Source organism: Martes martes (genome assembly GCF_963455335.1).
Source record: "Martes martes genome assembly, chromosome: 7".
Lineage (NCBI taxonomy): Eukaryota > Metazoa > Chordata > Mammalia > Carnivora > Mustelidae > Martes > Martes martes.
In genome coordinates this window covers 53,435,592-53,456,092 of record NC_137894.1, presented here as the reverse complement: position 1 = coordinate 53,456,092, position 20,501 = coordinate 53,435,592, and the positions used below count along the sequence as shown (strand labels likewise).

At 42.3% G+C, this 20,501-nt stretch overlaps 1 protein-coding gene across 2 annotated transcripts in view; it reads left to right on the top strand.

The window, feature by feature from the left end:
• The window catches only part of RYR3 (ryanodine receptor 3), a gene marked incomplete at its 5' end in the record, with an annotated part of 503,048 nt that overhangs the window by 270,123 nt on the left and 212,424 nt on the right, over nt 1-20,501 (top strand). For both annotated transcript variants that reach the window (XM_080809903.1, XM_080809904.1), the window contains 3 exons: nt 5,056-5,189; nt 7,189-7,430; nt 16,604-16,796. In XM_080809903.1, coding sequence (XP_080666029.1) covers nt 5,056-5,189; nt 7,189-7,430; nt 16,604-16,796 — 569 coding nt within the window. The remainder of the gene's footprint in view (nt 1-5,055; nt 5,190-7,188; nt 7,431-16,603; nt 16,797-20,501) is intronic.

Genomic DNA, 20,501 nt, shown 5'->3' with positions numbered 1-20,501 from the left:
CCTCACTTCTTAGTTTTCCAGGACCCATCACAGTTCTGTCTGCCCTTCAATATTTTATTCAAATGCCACTGCCTCCATGAAGCTTTTTCTGGTTCCAGTTCAACATGGTCTCCCCATTTCAAATCTTATGCAGCTAGCACTCCATTACTTGGTGGCTCCCCTCTGCCCTTCCTACACATAGATGTCTCTCACAGACTCGAAGCTCCTTCAAGGCAGCGACCAACTTTGCATTCCTCCCAGTGCCAGGCTCTTACGTTATTCATGGCAGGCACTTGGTCCATGTTTGTTAAAGGTGTAATACATGAATAAAAGGAATGAATGAGTAAAACCAGAGTCCATTCCCATCTTACTTACTCTGTTAGTAGCACTGATTTTATTTTTTGGTAAAAAGAACAATTATCAAACCCTGTAAGTCACCTTCTGATTTTCCCATGGACTAAGCATTTGATAACAAAAATACAATATGCCCTTTTTATTTGCCCCCAAACCTACCTTACTCCAGATCTCCTCAACGTTGGCACAGGTAAAATTTTTTTAAAAGATTTTATTTATTTGACAGAAAGATGGAGAGCACAAGTAGGCAGAGAGGGAGAAGCAGGCTCTCTGCTGAGCAGGGAGCCCGATGCAGGGCTCTATCCCAGGACCCTGGGATCATGACCTGAGCTGAAGGCAGCTGCCTAACTGACTGAGCCACCCAGGCACCCCAGATAAATGTTTTTGTTTTTTTCCTGTAAGGATTTGGAGCCACTTGTGAAAAAAAAATATATATATATGGTAAAATAGGATCATCATGGGTCCTGAGAAAGTATAGAACAGAATTGAAGGTTTGGCCTGGGTTGGGGGGAGGATAGAACACAGGTAAGCAAAGCATCAACTCCCACAAAGTTGCTGAATCATCTTTGAGCTCCCAGGCAGCCAAGGCAATAAAGAAGTATTTCCAGCCACGCAGTCCACATCCACAACAAGAAAAAAAAAATATGTTCCTCAGAGGCTTCAAAATCCTCGTTTTCCAATCTAGGACTTGATTTTTTAAAAAATCACAGAATAAGTACAATTAACATCTTTATAGCATTTACACAGAATAAATACATTTTAGCATGGAGCTGTTTATAGACAGAAACTGAAGGGCAGATTGCAACAGCCAAATGAGGTTTCCATGGATATACAGTAGGTATTTTTTTTCTTCTTCTTTTTTTTAAATTTAATTTTTTTTTCAGTGATCCAAAATTCATTGTTTATGCACCACACCCAGTAGGTATTTATTTTTAAAGGAGAATTCCCACATAAGCCTGTGTTTGGGGTAGAGACTAGTGGAGCTAAAAAACAAATGGGGAGGATGTTGAATGAACTGAGGTGTCAGTAACAAAAAAGGATGACAAGCAGAAGCTGATGCCTCCACAGAATGGGCCAGGGAAGTTCTCACGTTGGGCCAGGGTATAGAGAGAAGCCTAACTCCTAAGATGAACAACGCCAAATTCTCCTAAGGAAGATTTCTTTTTCCACATCGCAGCCCTAGGCCACTCAGTGGGAGGGCTCCAGTCCTTTCATCCCCTAGAACAGGGCTTCTCAGAAGGTACTGTGCTTACCCATCATGTTAAGATGAAGGTTCTCAGCTGGTAAGTCTGGCGGAGGTGAGGGGGGCTCCTAAGCCCCTGCATTTTTGGGAAACTCCTAGGTAATGCTAGTGTTGCTGGATCACACTTGGAGTAAGACTTTTTTAATCTTTCCTAATCTCTACATCCAGCTGAAAAGAGAGTGTGAGTGCAAGGGGGACTGTGTAGACGTTTTAGGTGATGTCCACTCATTTTCCAGTGCCCACAACTCAGTCACATGACACCACACCCCCGCAAGGGTGCCTAGGAAGTGTAGCCCCTGTGGGCTCAGGACTAAAAGGAAATGGAGTGTGGTAACTGCTGAGTAGTACCTGCCACAGCTGGCCACACATCCCAGAGGTCACTAAGATGCTCCCTCTCCATCAGAAGTATATACGACCCCTAGGTTCAATGCTTGTGCATCCCCCTGTGGTACGCTCGTCTTGTCTACACTCCCTTCACCTTTAAAAGAACCCATTTAAGCTTTTTAAGAAAAGGAAATTTGGCACCATTCCCCTATTTTACCCTGAGAAATGCCTTCTAAAATAGGGCCTAGGAGTGTCTGGGTGACTCGGTCAGTTAAGTGTCTGCCTTCTGCTCAGGTCATCCCAGGGTCCTGGGATCGAGCCCCACACGGGGCTCCCTGCTCAGCAGGGAGTCTGCTTCTCCCTCTCCCTCTGCAGCTCCCCCTGCTTGTGCTCTCTCTCTCTTTCTCCTTCAAGTAAATAAAACCTTTTAAAAAAATTAAATTTAAAAATAAAGTTAAAAGAAAACAGGGATGCCTGGGTGGCTCAGTGGGTAAAAGCTTCTTGCCTTCGGCTCGGGTCATGAACTCAGAGTCTTGGGATCGAGCCCCGCTTAGTGGGGAGCCTGCTTCCCCCTCTCTGCCTGCCTCTCTGCCTACTTGTGATCTCTCTGTCAAATAAAATTTTTAAAAAAAGTTAAAACAAAGCCTGAACCATGTCAGCCCCATTGCTTTATGGCATCATTTATTTAGAGGTGAGATACTCTGTTCATCTAGTGCTTCTCACAGAGCCTTTTTCCTCCTGGCCTTTCCTATTGTGTGTGGATTAAGCTCGGCTCTCCCTCTGGCTCTGACAGCAAAGCTCCCGCAGCCTTCACTCTGAGGCAGGATGGATGACAATGTGTGATAGGCTGGATCATAAGTATTTAATTTCCTGACCATCTATGGCTCTTTTCTTAGAATGAGAAATTATCCTCTGGATTTCCAGTTCCACGGTCGATATGTTTCACAGGGCACCAGTGGTGAGGGTTCTCCATTAGACCGCCGTTGGGATTCTTTTCTACTTGTCCCATAAATGTGCTTTGTATTTCTCTGGAACGGAATTGACATTCAGGGAGTCAGGTAGAAAATTGGTTTGTGAGAATTATGGATACTAATGCCAACAACCTGGAGCCATCCAACCCCACTAAGCACTGAGTCTTAGCGGCCACTTTGAAAGACTGAGATGCGACTGGTGTTCATGCTGGTTATTTATGGACTGCTGTTTGCACATTCCTCCCGGTAGGAGAGAGAGGGAGGAGCCGGGCCTGGCCCGGCACAGTTTGCTCTGTCAATACAGGAACACAAAATCGGAACGCCAGAAGATACAGCCCAAGGAGACAGTGGGTAGGAGGCAGGGGGGCTCTTTCCACTTCTAGCATAGCTGGAAAACAAAGAGGAGCAGAAGTGGCTCCGTGACTGGTCTCATAGCTTCCAGGGCCACTTGGGCTCTTGAAAGTTCTGTTCTCCCTCTAGGGGTAGAAAGTTTTTGAATACCAGTTTGTGGGAGTAGAGGAGTATCTTAATGAATTTTGACGATATCATAGCCAGAGACCCAAGAACTGGAATCTGCCCTACTATCCACTCTACTGACCTACCGGAGGTTCCCAAGGCTACCACATGACCTTGGCCAAATGGGAGTCTAGTGCTATTAAATAACAAAAGTTCAACCAAGGAAATTTTAAAGATTGAATTGGCTTTATTAACTGATTCATGAACTGGGCAGCATCCCTCCTAGCAGTAGAGGGGAGCTCCAAAGGACTACAGAGAAGGAAAGGTTTTTCTTTAAGGTAGAGGGCAGCGGTGGTGGGGAGGAAATTATTAGCAAAGAATCCATTGTTTTACACAGTGTCACCCTCCTAAGGGGAACAGACAGGTGTATCAGGAAACTTCCTAGAGCTGACCAGGAAATTTCCATGTTGACTGGTTAAAGGTTACATTCCTAGGGGCTTGAAACTGTTGTTGGTTTAGGCAGTGAGTCTTGACTTACTGACATGGGACCCTAACCTAAGCAGTGCCATTTTGGGTCTGTGGTTTTCTTTTCAACGGTGCTTTTCATAAAAGAGCTGTATGAGTGCCTGCTGATGCTAGCACCGAGAGCTGCCAAGGCCGGATGGGAGCCCAAACTTGGGCTTAAAGCCAGTGAAGGCCCTTCTAGTGCTTGCCCTGCTCATGCACGACTCCAAGATTGTCATGCCTGGACTTTGCCCTCTCGATGCCTCATCTCAGCCTAGTCCTGCAATGGCTAGGATAGTAACCTAGACAGTCTGGCTTCAGAGCTCAGATTCCTGCCTGTTTGAGCAGAGTAGTGATCACAGGGAACACACCTAGTTTGGGGGGTGGGGGGTGGCTAAGATGAGGGCAGAGGGGTTAGAAGAAAGCCAGCTTCATTTCCTAAGAGGCAGCAGGTTCCCGAATGGCTCACTGATGCCTGGTGAGGAAGGTGGGGTGCCCTTGACTTGGAATAGGTCCTCCAGCTTGTCACTGATGGGTTTTGGAATAGAGGTGAGGTACGGTGGGGTGAAGTTGGGAGCCGAAGACCAAGAAAGAATTCTTGAGAGAATGGTGGTTTATTAAAGCCCAGGAGACAGGATCTGTGGGCAGAAAGCACTGCTGCACTGCGGTTGTGAAGTTGTGCACTGATTATATCCTATGGGGTTGGGGGAGGTAAGGAAAAAGGGAGGTTTCCAAAAGCACTTTCACATACTAAACACTCACAGGATACCAGAAGCCTTGCCATCGTCAAATTAAGGTTGTTGACCTCCCTAGTAAGGTATTAACATTTAGATAGTCGGGAACTTCCTGGAGAAATATTCTACACTCTGCCCACTTCAAGTATCTGCAAATGGGCTGCAGGATATAAAGACATTTAATTGTATTTGCATTCCCTTTTGGACGCTATTGCTAAGGCTTTTGGAAGTAAACTGTGGGAGACTCAGGATCTTGATCCCTACAGGTTAACTAATTGTTTTTCCTTTAGGGCAGCCAGGAGTGCCTGAGGAATGTCACATATATCCCATGGCGGGGGAGGGCGTGCAGGGTGTCAGCTTCTGCTTTGCCTCATCACCACCAGCCCCCTACTTCAGGAGGCCTGCTTCCTTCCTGCATCTTGGCAGTCAAGTCCTGCCCACGGTGCCCTCCTGGTGGTTCTGAGGTTTGGGGGGATGTATCCTGTTGCAGGTTCTGGACGTGCTGTGTTCCCTCTGTCTCTGCAATGGGGTTGCTGTCAGAGCCAACCAGAATCTGATTTGTGACAACTTGCTGCCCCGGAGAAACTTGCTCCTGCAGACACGGCTAATTAATGATGTGACCAGGTAAGGCCCCCACCATCGTCCCAAAGTGTCCATCTTGTTTCCAGACAGGAAAGGGAGAGGGCTAGCACTGCCTACCCATCATATTCCTTGTGAAGTCGGCTGGGAGAGGAGATAGGGACAGGTGTGTACTGTTTTAGGGCCTCATACTTCAACCCCCTTCACAGAGTTTCAAACTTCAGATCGTGGAGTGTATGTTCCACCTGAAGGCTGAGGAATTTGACTGGAAGTGGTCTGCCATGTTAAATGTTCTACTTTAATATAGACCTTGTACATTCTTTGTAACATATTCAATTTTATTTTAATAAACCACACTTTTTTTCTTAAAATCTTTTAATAGAATGGATGTCCCATGTTGATCCTGTGGTTTCTTGCATCCTCTGGCCCATGGCCATTGACCCAAGCATTATCTGTGAAGGCCAGGATGAAGAGTCTGGGCTCACACAGAATCCTAGCCTGCTGGTTCATAATGCAGCTGATGGAAGTCATGTGAACTCACTGGCCTTGTGTCAGGCAGGCCTAAGGTTCTTGAGCAATTTTCTGCCAGGCTCACTCCCCAATCTACATGGTGAGGAAAGAACTTCTCTGAAGTGCAGAGCAGACCTGAGCCATCCACATTGACTTTGTTTTGGTACTTGTCTGGTTTTCTGTTGCCCACCCAAAATGGGGCACGCCCCCAGTCCAGAAGAGTGGACATCTAAGAATAGCATTCCAGTTGGAGAGAAGCTCCAAATGCTTTGTCCTGAGCTTCTAACCATTTTGCTGGATATATGAAATCCTCCAGCCCGTAACAAGGTTGGCCAAGAGTGACTTCTGTTCCCCTCTCCCCTATTTTGCCTTTTTAGGTTGAATTTTTTTTTCAGCTTCATTTATTGAGGCATAATTAATGAACAAAATTATAAGTTATTTAGAGTGTAGAATGTGATGATTTAATATACATATACAGTGTGAAAGGCTTTGCCCCGTAGGTTCATTAACAAATCCTTGACCTCACATATTTACCTTTTCTGTGTGTGTGAAGACATTTAAGTTCTACTCTCTTGGCAAAGTTCAGTTGTGCAATACAGTGTTAGTTGATCAACTATAGTTACCATGTTATAATTCGATCCTCAGACTTTATGCATCTTATAACTGGAAGTCTGTTTGCTTTTACTAACTTCTCTTAATCCCACCCTCCTCCTCAACCCCCGGCAACCACTTGTCTACTCTCTGTTTCTAGGAGTTTGATTTTTTTTTTTTTTTTTTTTTGGTTTCACATATAAAAAGTTGCATGCAGTATTTGTCTTTCTCTGCTTGGCGTCTGTCTGTCTTTCCCTTTCTTTCTTTCTTTCCCTTTCTTTCTCTCTCTCTCTCTCTCTCTCTTGCTCTCTTTCCTTCTTTCTTTTTTGTCTGGCTTTCTTCTAATAGTGATTTCTTGTCTGGCTTACTTCTCATAGTGATTTCTTAATGCTTTCAAGAGGCCATTCTTATAAGTAATGCTTAGTTGAAAAGCTGCTACTGTGAGAATAGGGATGCTTGGACCAATTCCTCAGGAGATGGGACTTGAGTGAATTATTTCTTCCACTTACAGAAAGAAACAAGGGTCTGTAGTTACACAGCTCTGCAACATTTTCGCATCTTTTACCCAAGGTCGACACTCAGCAAATGTTGGTTGCCTTCAATGGAATAAGGAGACATTCTTTATATTTTTAAATAGAATTAATGTCCTGACACCTCCCACTAAGAACTTGATCAAGTGTTAGAGGCTCTAAGCACACTGGGGAGGGTATATGCTATGGTGAGTGCTGTGAAATGTGTAAGACTGATGATTCACAGACTGTACCCCTGGGGCAAATAATATATGTTAATTAAAAATTAATTAATTAAAAGAAGAATAATACAGAAACACAAATTGCTCTTGCCTTCAGTTCACAGTGTGCCCTGGGATCTTACTCAACTTGCTCTCTGTTTTTCTCGGTGCCTAAGAGTCCGTAGACGCCACTTGTCCCATGTTTCATTTCAGCATTCGGCCCAACATCTTCCTGGGAGTTGCCGAGGGCTCGGCGCAGTACAAGAAGTGGTACTTCGAGCTGATCATCGACCAGGTGGACCCCTTCCTAACAGCTGAGCCCACACACCTGCGGGTGGGCTGGGCCTCCTCCTCCGGCTATGCTCCGTACCCTGGTGGGGGAGAAGGATGGGGAGGCAACGGTGTCGGCGATGACCTCTACTCCTATGGCTTTGACGGACTTCACCTTTGGTCAGGTGAGCACCTTGCCAGAGCTTCTGCCCCTGGTCCCTTCCTGAGGATGAGTGAAGCTTGAATTGTTCAGGCTGCAATGATCGTTACCTGTTGAAATGATACAGAAGCAGGAGTCTCAATGAATTAGATGGTGGGAAGAGCATCAGACCTGACGTGAGACTGTCCTGCTTTAAAACCATGATTCTAGGGGCACCTGGGTGGCTCAGTGGGTTGAGCCTTCGGCTCAGGTCATGATCTCAGGGTCCTGAGATCGAGCCCCGCGTTGGGCTCTCTGCTCCGTGGGGAGCCTGCTTCCCTTCCTCTCTCTCTGCCTGCCTCTCTGCCTACTTGTGATCTCTCCCTGTCAAATAAATAAATAAAATCTTTAAAAAAACAAAACAAAACAAAAAACCCCCATGATTCTAGTACTTCCAGCTGCGTGACTCAGTGTGGATCCCACAACCGCTCTCAAGCTCAGTGTCTGTATCGTACAGACATTATTGCATAGGGTATTCAGGACTACATAGCCAAGCAGGGAAAGAGACTCACCATTTCTTTACTGGGCAGTGAGCTGCACACCTTTCATACATTGTTTTGCCTCACTTTATTTTGACAATGATCCCTTAATGGAGGTAATATTGACCTCATCTTGCATATGTGGAAACAACACAAAGATATGTCAGAAATGTGTCGTAGTCACACAGCGAAGGATCCAGATCTGACCAAGTCCGTTGTTATGTCAATGCAGCACGTTGCTTCATGATACACTTTATAAAATGTCTGGATCGGTGCCTGACATATCGTAAATGCCTGTCATTTAAAAAAAAATGCAAAGCTTCCTTTTTCAAAAGACACAGATGCTTTCCCCAAACATGTCCATGGCCTATGCCTGGGGGAATGGATGAGATGCTGCCTGGATGAAACTAGAGGACTGAGTTTGAGGCTTTCACCCAGACCCAGAGTTCTAGCTGTTCTGTCTGTCATCCACAGCATGTTGTATCTGTATCTTTCACACACCTGAGACTGGAGTCATTGTGTCCCTTATAAAAATCCCTTATGTAAGTGTGCCTCTTATGTAAGAAACCATGACACATATTCTTCCCCTAATCCGGTACAAGGGCAAAGTTTGTCTCTACAACACAAACCTATGTATTTTAGATGGGGAACTCCACAACCCATCACATTTTCCTTCCTCCCTCAGCCTTCAGGCTAAAACCATCAGCTTGGCTTCTGGTGATATTTCTTATGGTTGGTCTGTATTTTCAGTTAGTCCATATGGGTTTTTTTTTTTAAGTTTTTTGTGCTGTTGTACATTCAGTAGAAACATTAAAAATTTTTTAGAATTGCTGTCAACTTATTTACTTATTTATTTATCCTGGATCATTGGCAGGAAGAAAAAAATGCCTGTCCCCATTTTGTGTGTCCCAGGGGACAGATGGTGCAGACAAAAGCAGCTGCAAAGTGGCAGGATGATGGGTTAGAGTGAAGTGAAAGCCTTGTCTTGTTCTCTTATCCTCCCAACTTACCCTTTCTCGGTTCTATTTCATGGGCAGTCAGGGTGGATCTTCCCTTCTTGGATCGTGGAGCCCATGTCTGGCTGTACAGGAGTAGCCTTTAGTGTAGGTTATCAGCGGATGTCATAACATTCTCAGAAAGCTGTGTCAGAGGAAGTGATCTGAAAAGAAAGAGTTCTTATGCTGGTTCGCATCTACATCTGAATTTGGTAGGGTTGAATCTGTGAGAGAATGAGTGGAATTAACTTGAGAAAATCATCCCCCCCACCCCCCACTGGGTGTTGCTCATCTCCTGCCATCTTGTCACCATAACCCAAGTTGCCATCCCAGGCTACACCTGAAGAGAATGCCGGGGATTGGTTAAGGAAATATGAAGGACACCTAGACCATTAGGTGAGGCAGATTGGACTTTGTTTCAAAGAGAAACCATTCTCAAAGGAAAAATTTTCCTCAGTCCTTCCCAAATTTTTAGCACTGTGTGGTGCATTTGGTATGTCCCTTCACAAACTTTGCAGAATGAATACATCAGTGAGTCAGGAGACAGAGAACCCAGTGCACTCAGAAGAGACTACTATTGGCATTTCAGACTTTGAACATCCATCTAGTTGTGTATCATTCCAGGAGCGTGCAGCAGTCCTGTCACCCCTCTTGTCCTATCTCCTCAGAAGACTGGAAGCTGGATGTGCCGAGCCCACACCGGTCATCACTAGCAGTGGCCCTTCCGATTGGTGATAGAGGAAAGGGACTTGGGACTCAGTAATTCTAATGTTGATTGTGGCTCTCTGGACATTACCCACACTTAGTAATACAATGCCATATAGGTCGGCAACAGAGTGGCTCAGTAGGTTAAGCATCTGCCTTCAGCTCAGGTCATGATCCCAGGGTTCTGGGATCAAGTTCCACATCGGGCTCCCTGCTCAGTGGGGAGCTATATTCAAACAGCCTCATCCCCTCAGTCCTCAGCATCTCATGAGATGTGGAGAAAACAATGTCCACAAGACTTATGTCTTTCGTGCTCATTAAAACACAAAGCCTCCTTGGGTCTGGCATCATTCTGAATTCTCTACCCAGCACACAGGGAACGTATATCTGGCAGAAGACACGGCAGGTAAATATGCCAACGTGTGCCCCAGCAGAAGAAATAAGGTCTCTGTTAATGACTCCCACCAGGACAGCAGTGAATTTCAGACTATCTGATGAAAAGATAATTGTTGGATGAAGAAATGAAATGGAAATGATATTCCAGCTTACTGCAGGAAGGAGTGGAGGATGGCAAAGGAGAGATGCTGGGAACGCATCATGACAATTTTCCTCCTTTCCTTGAGATGTAAATACACAGATCCATTAACTTTAAACTTATCTGTATGCATAAATAAAGCTACTGCCTTGAACTGATCTTTAATGTATTTATTAAAGTCAATAGATATTGTCATTATTGGAAGGAATTATGGTGCCCCTAACACTTTGTCACCAGAAAGAGTCAAGAAGAAACAGCATGGCTTTGGATTTGTGCCTGGGTTTGAATCCCAGCTCTTCTGTTTACGGATTTTTTTTGACACAGAGTAAATTACTTAACCTCCAGAGTCTTGGTTTCCTCAGATAAAACGAAAATGATATAGGTTCTTAAGAAATTTAAATGAGGTGAGGCACCTGGATGGTTTGGTTGATTAAGTATCCAAACTCTCGATTTTGGCTCAGTAATGATCTAAGGGCTGTGAGGTTGAGCCCCACATCGGGGTCTACCTTGCAGAGTCTGCTAAAACTCTCTCACTCCCTCGCCCTCTGCCCCTCCCCCCACTCACACTCTCTCTCATTATGTTTCTAAAATAACTAAATTAAAAAAAAAACTTTTTAAAAATGAATAAGTAAATAAATAAGCATAAGGAACATGAAGTTCTTGACACATATTTCTTTTCCCTTGTTGTCTGTGGAGTCCACTTGTAATCATAAAGACAATATCCAGACAATATCCAGTACCTCACTCAAGACCATGAGAGCAGCCCCTTCCTAAGAGGATATCTGAGTCCCATGCTGAATGGGAAAGGAAGTTTCGAGTGACATTGTAATTATGAATAAGCTTTTTATCTATGTAAGGAGAAAGTCTTTTTCCTTTTTTTTTTTTTAAGATTTTATTTATTTATTTGACAGAGACAATGAGAGAGGGAACACAAGCAGAGGGAGTGGGAGAGGGAAAAGCGGGCTTCCCACTGAACAGGGAATCTGATGTGGGGCTCAATCCCAGGACCTGGGATCATGACCTGAGCCAAAGGCAGACACTTAACGACTGAGCCACCCAGACACCTGGGAAAAAGCAGTCTTTGTAGATCTTTATACCCGCTGAAGCCTGTGAAGTCATTTCCAAGCATCAGCTGCAGAAATACCTCCCATCTCAATCCTGCCAACCTGCCCTACAGGCTCCTCACTCAGCTGGGCCACTGGGAATTTCCTTTCAGAGGACCGGCTCTATTCTGGTCATGGCTTTACTTTCCCTCTCCTGAGGAAGCCTTCATGTAGCCTCTCAGGACTGCCATTGGGATGAGTTCAGCTCAGAACAGCCTGTAGTTGTTCCTGGCTGGGGCGGGGGATGGGGAGGGCAGTTTCATAGGAGGAAATTATCACCTACCTTTGCCTTTAATAACTTTTTTCCTTGCAAAATTGGAATAAGCAGAGGAACCTATCATCCCGAGTGATCAGTGATACAGGAAATGAATAGAGCAAAATTCCATTTCCTGATTTATTATGACTTCTGACTTTCTAAACTTGAAGATCCTTTAGCTCTACAGTCGATTTTACATGAGAGGGTCCTTATCTGTCTCCCTGCTGTGACTCAGACCTTTCCAGCAGCCCAGTGTTGTGTGGCTAGGAGCCCAAGAGTGGCTGTGTAGAGCACCAGCATTTTCACGTTTGGATCCGCTCTCCGTCCAAATGCCTAAGTGTTTGTGTTTTCCATTTAAGTGCCAAACTCTGCAGTGCCTGGGGCCATGGAAATGCTGAGCATCAGTGTTTCCAGTTGCCTTACATTACTCATCAGAAGAGGCTAAATCCTGCAGTAATCTGTCCTTGGATTAATTTGAAGATGTGCAGCATATGATAAAGTGGATTGGTCCTTTATCTTCAAATGCCGGTTTGGAATGGCCTTTCTGAGCTCCCTGCGCCCTTCAGGTTGGCCCAAGCCTCTGAGTGAGGGGCAGTTTCTTCAGGCAAGGAGAGGCCACATGACTCCCCAGCCTGTTTCAGTGGATGGTCGCTAGGATTATGGAGTTCCTAAATCTGAAAAAGCATTTAAGACAGCTTCAGCTCTGTAACTACTGTGCTTCCCTTCCTCAGAATTCCCTTCTATTGGTTGTTCTGAAGGGTCAGGTACATTAAACCTACTTGAAAGTGAGTACTTTTTAAAGCACTGTCTTCAATAGAGGGACTTACTGATTTTAATAACGCAATTCAATGACTTTTCAAATCACTTTCTAGACTCAGCCCTCAAAGCTATGATTCTCCATATTGCTAATTTTTCCTGATGTTACAAAAGACAGTACTACAATGTTTTGGCATTTTTATCTACTGTTACCCTGGTAACAGTAGGTTTAATTACCCCTAGTAATTAAAGTTTCTAAAGTTAGAGAAACAAAACTGATCATAATAGTATTTATTGTGGGTTACAATGTATCAAGCACTCTCCTAATCGCTCCGCAGAGAATAATTCATTCACAACCCAAAACAACCTCATGACATGATTTTCACTTGACAGATGAGGAAACTTGAGTCCACAAAAGTAAATGACTTGCCCAGGGTTACACAGTGAGTTACAGAGCCAGACTCAAACCCAGGGAGTCTGGTTCTAGAAATGTCCATTTATCACTACACGCGATACCTCTTGAGTGGTATATAGAACATCAGTCATTTGTTTCATTAAAATCGTAGGAATCATCATGGTACCTTATAAACAACTCTTAACAGCATCCATGTGGGCATTACTGTCCCCATTTCATAGATATGTGGAAACTGATTTTCTAGTAAAATCACCTGTAAAGACTTGGTATTTGAACTCAGCCCTCCGTGACTTCACTTCTGCTCCCCACCCGAAGACCACCTCACTATGGAGCAATTTGAAGGACAAGTATCTTATTTAAATGTGGGGTACAGGATCCTTCTCAATCATTTGGAGCTTCAAATGCCCTCATAGGGTTAGAGATTTCTTCCTTTAGATGAGAACAGATTTATAAAACAGTGTGCAGAAGCCATTGCACAAATTCCTTATTTTCTAGTTGGAAAATCTTCACACTACTCACATTTTAAAACTATATATACCTTATCAGATGATCTTTTACAACATGAATATTATATGAAATGGACTTTTTTCTTCAAATACACTTTCCAGACATTGCTCTAAGTACTAAGCATATGCTTCCTATCCAGTAATTATCAACAGTCTCCCTTTAGTTTCTAGATAATGTGGGTCCCAACTCTGTATTCTGCATACGTTTTAAACGTAGTCTCGAGCCCTGATTTCACTTTACCTGTTGATGATCTTTGTGTTTCAGCAGCAGCTTCTACTTGGTGCCCATTCTCTTAGAAAAAAAGGAATTTTGTAAAAGGCAGTGGCATTTACCACAGGGATATAATTGCTCATCCTGGTGGTGGTTTTCCACCAAGGGAGGAAGCCAGACAGGAGAAATTCTCCCAGCTGCCATTCCTCAGGAAGATGCTTGGCAACTATGGCATATTAAGGCTAAATAAAGCTTGGAATTCAGCTTCTGATGGCATCAAAGCATGAAGACTGTCCCTCCTGAAAGCTTTCTGGATCTTTACTGGCAGAGGCTCAGGCTGGCACAGAAGCCAACAGCATGCTCTGGGCCAGTGGCAAGAGCGGGCATTGGCATCGCCATGCAACACTGTCAGTGTGTCCTATTTTAAAGGAGTCTCAAAACAGTAAAGGACCTTCTAATTTGTATTTTTTTTTCTAATTTGTATTTTTCTCCAGCAAGAATTGGAATACCTTTAAAATTAATTGACCCACTGAGCATTTCAGTTAACTACTTCATGTTCCCAAGTTCACAGCAGTCTCTTGGAATTTTTTCAGATGACTACTGTGATACAGTCCAGAAGTTAAATAAAAGGAAAAAGAAACATTCCAAGCAGGAAAGATGGGTTTTTAATGGGAACATAGGAAAGACAGGATGAGACCATTGTAGCAGCATTTGCTGAGTTTTACTATCATCAATGCCTTTCATAGCAGACTTGATTATAATAAGGAGGAAAAGATTTGGGAACCTGGAATACTTAAACTTCAAAAAAGGAACCAAGAGTACTCAGGCTCCTCAAATAGAGAAACTGGAAATGTGTCGAACCTATGTGCTCTTCAAGATGGGCTTGGATTCCTTTGTTTTAAATGAACTTGTTCCTCATTCTCTGTAATGAAGCAAGGTATAAAGTTACAACAGCCAATTCCAAGGCCATCCCAGGCTAATGTGTGTGTCACTGCACATTGTGGCACAAATAGTCCAAGTTGTCTGTTAGGTCCAGCTTTGTTCCCCTACCACATCTCCTCCTCAAGCTTCCATCAATCCCTCCCTCCCTGCCTCATCAATGCCTCACTATTCGGGAGGTGTGTCCTACATTCCTTTTGCAGAAGTTATTACTTCCATCTGGAATACTCATATTTATCTAGTGGATCTTTGATCCTTTGAATTTTGACCCATGCTCCTAGGCCGACTTGGCACCTTCTTCTATCTTAGAAGACATTACCTTGTGTACATCTTCATTCCAGTAATAACACTGAACTGTAATTATTTAAGTGTTTATTTCCCACCAGAGTATGGGTTTCTTAGGGGCAGGAACTGGATTTTCTGTCCTGGACCCCCCAGCCCCATGCCCAGTATTGGTCATGAGCCTCATGAATGTTTGCAGAAGGGTGGGAGGAAACACAATGTGGTTTTGTCAGTTGCCATTAATAACCAGAAGGAAGTACCTAATACTTTTTATTAAGGAATCACTGTTTTATTATTTTTTTAAGATTTTATTTATGTATTTGACAGACAGTAAGAGAGGGAATATGAGCAGGGGGAGTGGGAGAAAGGAGGCTTCCCACTGAGCAGGGAGCACCATGCAGGGCTAAGTCCCAGGACCCTGGAATCATGACCTGAGACGAAGGCAGCTGCTTAACAACTAGACTTTCTATATAATGCTCCCAGCAGCTTCGCTATTTTAAAATCCACCACTTTGTTTAGAATCTACTACTAGAATAGCAGTAACCACTGGAAACATTACAAAGTTCTAAGCTAAGAAATGTTACATAGTATAGATACATGTACAAAATTTGTAAACAACTCATGTACCCATCATAAGAGGGTTTTTTATTATGGCATATTATGAAGCCATTAAAATGCAGTTCCTAATGAATATTCCATTATACAATCAAGTGTTTGTGATAAGTAGAAAAAACAAGTCACAAAACCTACAATATCCTAGTTTGGGTAAAGAGTTTGTATGTGTGTGTTCGAAAGTAAAAGCATTTTTTAATTGAGTTGCATTGTTTCCTTATTTATACTCTTCTATATGTATTATGAACATTTGTAATGAACATGTATTCTAAAGTTAATATATATATATATATATATATATATATATATATAGTAATTTCTTTTGCCTGAAAGTCCATTCTAATCCCTAACATGTGCTTCTTCACTGCTCTCTTGCTAATAGAATTGTAAACTTGGTGGGGTATGGGCAAATTCGTTATGATAATTTACTTTGAGAATTTCCAGAATGAGATGGTGTGACACAGAAATCCTGAGTGGTGATTTTCTCATGACGTTAGGTAAGGTCAGGAAATTACAGATCATCTTATGAAAGAGATTATGTGGTAATAGGAACAAAAATCACCCATACAGTATATAATGGGCAATGTGTTTCCCTGCTGGTACGAACTAATAGAATTCTTTTTTTCTTTTTTCTTTTTTTTTTTTAATCGTACTCAGTTTTAATTGTGATGCTATTTTTAATACAACTGTTAACACTTTGTCATCTAAGTATCAGGAACTTTGTTTTTTGTATTCTTTTTTAATTTTTATTTATTTTTTAAAATTTCTTTTCAGTGTTCCAGAATTCATTGTTTCTGCACCACACCCAGTGCTCCATGCAATACGTGCCCTCCTTAATACCCACCCCCAAACTAATGGAATTCTTTAAAAGAAACAAGCAAACTGTGCCACACAGTTTAAAGGCTGGATGACCTCGCTTTTATTCACCTTGATGGCTCCTACATCCCGGGCTAAAGTGGTCATACCTTTTAGGGGAACTGGAAGAGGGCAAGGTCTTTGGGCATCTGGGAATAAATGCACGCACGCACTCATGCACGCACGACATAGGACCCACACCTAGCAAAGCAATTTGCTCATTACTTCAGACACCGAGCCAGAATCTGAGCACATGTTCAGGGGGTTGAATTCATGTTCATTCTCATCGCTGGCCATTTGAGAGTTTCCTCTGAGACTCTCTCCGGTTGCCCTCTCACAAGCTCAGGAAATCCTTTCTCATTGCTCACCTCACAGCAGGAGAGCCAAGCTGTGTTTTAAATGCGGAGGCTTGTCCAGACATCCTGTGTGCCTCCATGCCGCCCCACCTCCCATGGGTGGCCTGTGAGTGCCTTCTCCAGAGTCCCACACACCTTGTTCTTTGCTCACCAGGCCGCATACCCAGAGCCGTAGCCTCCATCAACCAGCACCTCCTGAGATCAGACGACGTGGTGAGCTGTTGCCTCGACCTTGGAGTGCCCAGCATCTCCTTCCGCATCAACGGGCAGCCTGTGCAGGGGATGTTTGAGAACTTCAACACAGATGGGCTCTTCTTCCCTGTGGTGAGCTTCTCAGCAGGTGTCAAGTAAGTGAAGGCTGGGATTTCATGAAGAGTAGCTGTTAGCCCACCTCTCCACCACTCCTGTGAGCTGGGGAGTGTGGTAATCTCTTTGGACTTCCATGCCATGGGTGACTTCCCTGCATGCCTACCCGCCCCCCCCCCAATGATAGTGAAAGCAGGAGAATAATCCAGAATCACTGACTCAGTAGATACTTGTTGAATACATACCTACCGCCAAGAGTTTTATAATGTCCAAATATAGTAAGATAAATAAGATCTATGTAGAACCTTGATTTAATAATTATTTTGAAAATTACATGCTCATTGTTAAAAATTTGAAAGATACTGTTATAACTAAGACAATATCATCCATGATCTCACTATGTAATGTCTGCTAATATTTTGGTGTATTTTCAAGTCTTTTATGCATATATGAGGATTTTTTAATTGACATCACACTGTATATGAAGTTTTGTGTCTTGATTATTTTTCATTCAACAACATGCTAATGAGCCTTTTCCTGAGTCATTAAGTATCCTCCTAAAACAATTTTTATAGCCATATAATATCTTTTCATTGGCTGTCCCATAATATAGCTGTTACTTTGTTTTTAGACTTTTATGCCACTTCCATTTTTATCTTTATAAGTAAAATTATTATGGACGTCCTTGAGTATACCTCTGTCTGCATTTCTGTTAAGATCCTCTTAAAAGGAGGTCAAAAGGTATGAACTTTTTTTGAAGTCTAAATGTATAATCACATAGCCAAGTAGATTTTCAGGAAGATTGTATAGAACACTTCAGAAATCATGATCAAAAGTTTTGAAATCTTAAAAGCTCTGAAACCCATAAGTTGTTTTTTTTTTTTTTAATAACTCATTTTACTGCAGACTTTGACCTGAACTCATTTTGTGGTAAAATTGTTGTCAACAGAAACGAGGCTGCTTTTAGTCTTTCTTTTATTTTACTTCTTTTGAATATTTGCATGTTTAACTGCAGAAATACTAATGTGTTTGATTATGGGGCTCAGCCCCTCACCTGGCTGGTTGTTCTATTTAATACATACTATGTAGACTCTCTTTTTTAAAATCTAAAGAATTCTGAAGTCTGAAACACAACTCCAAAATTTTCAGATAAAGGCTAGTATAGTATCATTTAAAGCAACATATAAGAATATCCAACCAATTGGATCTTCATTAACTTTTACTGTCATTGGTTATTTTTTATCTTTGCTAATTTGAGAATAACTTAAAGTTTTCATTTTCTATTTATTTGATTACCAATGTATCAATGTGGCTAAGCATTTTTTATACTTACTGTTCTTACATATTATCTCAGCCCAATGTTTTTATTTTGTGTTCTCTGCCTTTCTGATATTAATTCTAGGGGCAATTTTTTCTACATTAAGACTAATACTGTGTATTAGTATTAGTAACACTAATACCGTGTTACTGGTTTCAAATATTTTCCCGGTTTATGATTTACATTTTCACACTTAGTTTTATTTTTCTGTTGTTTTTTGTTTTTCCCTTTTATAAAAACAATGCAAGTCAAGGAAATACCAAGAACCCAAATCATACCAGCCAGAGATAATCGTATCACCTTTTTATTTATCTATCTCAATATTTTGACATTAAATTGGATTTGTACTACACAAGCTGTTTTTCTACACACTGTTATGAACTATTGTGTTCATGGCTCTGCCTCTTCCTTTGTATCAGTTAGAAGTTGTATTTTTTATATTTCTTAAAGATTTTGTTTGTTTATTTGCCAGAAAGAGACAGCAAGAGAGGGAACACAAGCAGGGGGAGTGGGAGAGGGAGAAGCAGACTCCCCACTAAGCAGGGAGCCTGATGCTGGGTTATGATCCCAGGACCCTGGGATCATGACCTGAGCTAAAGGTAGATGCTTAACGTCTGAGCCACCCAGGCACCCCAGATGCTGTATTTTTTTAGTCTGACTATATGTTTTAATGTCTTTAACACAAAACCCCATTATGAGTCTTTTTCCCCCAAAATTTCTTGATCCCTGTTTGTTAAAGAGATCACAGTCAACTGAGTGGGAAACTAGAGTCAATATAGTTAGAATCACACTGGTTTCCATGGAAGCCGTTGGAAAGGGCCATGAGAGGAGGGGTGTGGAGAACAGATGGTTGGAGTTCAGACCACAGAGAAACCATTTCAGAGCTTGGGGGTGGATTTCCAAAGTGACAGCACCATGATAGGCCTCAGCACCTCAGGTAGACTGATAAACTAAGACATGTTCATACTATCTTCCAACAGAGGATGAAATTTTAGTTCTGTTTCAGTTAAATAATTTAGAAATAAAGATTTATCCTTTGGAAATTATATTCAGCCTTGGCATTTGACACAGGCAAATGCACATGGTATAAGCGAATGTATGTTTGCAAACATACAGAGTAACACAGAATACAGATACATACACCCACATATTTATAAACCTATTCATGTAGATGGATACAATATATTTAAATTAAATATCATTGTTTGAGATTCTTTTAATAAATGGATACCCACTATAGTAAAACCTCACTAGGGCTACAAATCTACTCATCAGTGTTTCAAGCCAGAGAATCTTCTATCAGCCCCAATGACTGTATTGTAGAGTTGCAAGATTTTTAACTGTGTTTCTCTCTGCTGAGGCTATTGCCATTAATAAAAAATAAAATAATTAATTTTTAAAAAAGAATTTATTCCTATTCTCCCATTTTAAATGTGATGTAACCTATCATTCCTCACCGATATCCATAAGAAGCATGTAGAAAACAAGGAGCATTATTGAAGGAGACACTGTAAGCACAAAGAGAACTGATTGGAACAGAGACCCTCTGGAAGTCAGGGGTAGGATGGTGAACAGCCTTGTATGTCCTCCCAACTTTATTCCCCAGGAAGAAAGAGAATGAGTAGAAGTCTAGATACGATGTAACAGTGTTTGGGTCATCCACCTCTTGGCTCAATACCTTCTTTTGAGAGACAAGGTCTCTCTGAGCAGTCTGTTCCCAGGACCATGCTTGCCTAGGTACTAATGGCCTTGTTCACCCAGCATCACCACCCTTCCCTTCTTTGTTTTGACCACATCCCACTCTCTGGGTTTTACTTGTTTTCAGAGCAAATACATCTGCTTCTCAAGCATCTCATCCAAGAGAAGTGCTTAGCCAGCAGTCAGATCTCTGGAGAAAAGGACCTATTTTGGTCTGCTGGCTAATGGACTTTCGCAAGACCATACAACAGTCTTGTATAATGATTTTTAATCATTAACTCATCCATCCAGTATCCCTCAGAGCAATGATATAGGATTTTTGAGTGTGTGAATTTATTTATTTATTTATTGGCGAGGACTTATTGAAATCTCTTGGCAAAGAACTGCAGCGAGAGGTGAAGAAATAGGTGATTCAAATGTATCCACACATAGAAGATTCTTCTAGCATCTCTCATCCAGGTTAGTAGAGCATGCAGCCCCCAGTACACAGGAAAAGGAACAGCAAAGTTCCAAGGTTAGACAACTCCTTTTTCTTATCCATTTATAAGGCACAACTGGTGAGAGTATTTAAGAAACTGTCCAAATATGTTGACTTGAAAAGTTTGTACTTCAGCTATGAGAGCTTCTTGCTTACAGCCCCTGAACAGTGGCAAGCTAGAACATGGTACCAGGGGGCTTGATGTCTCTCAAGCCTCCTTTCTGTCGGAAAACAGGAAAAGATCACCCCTGA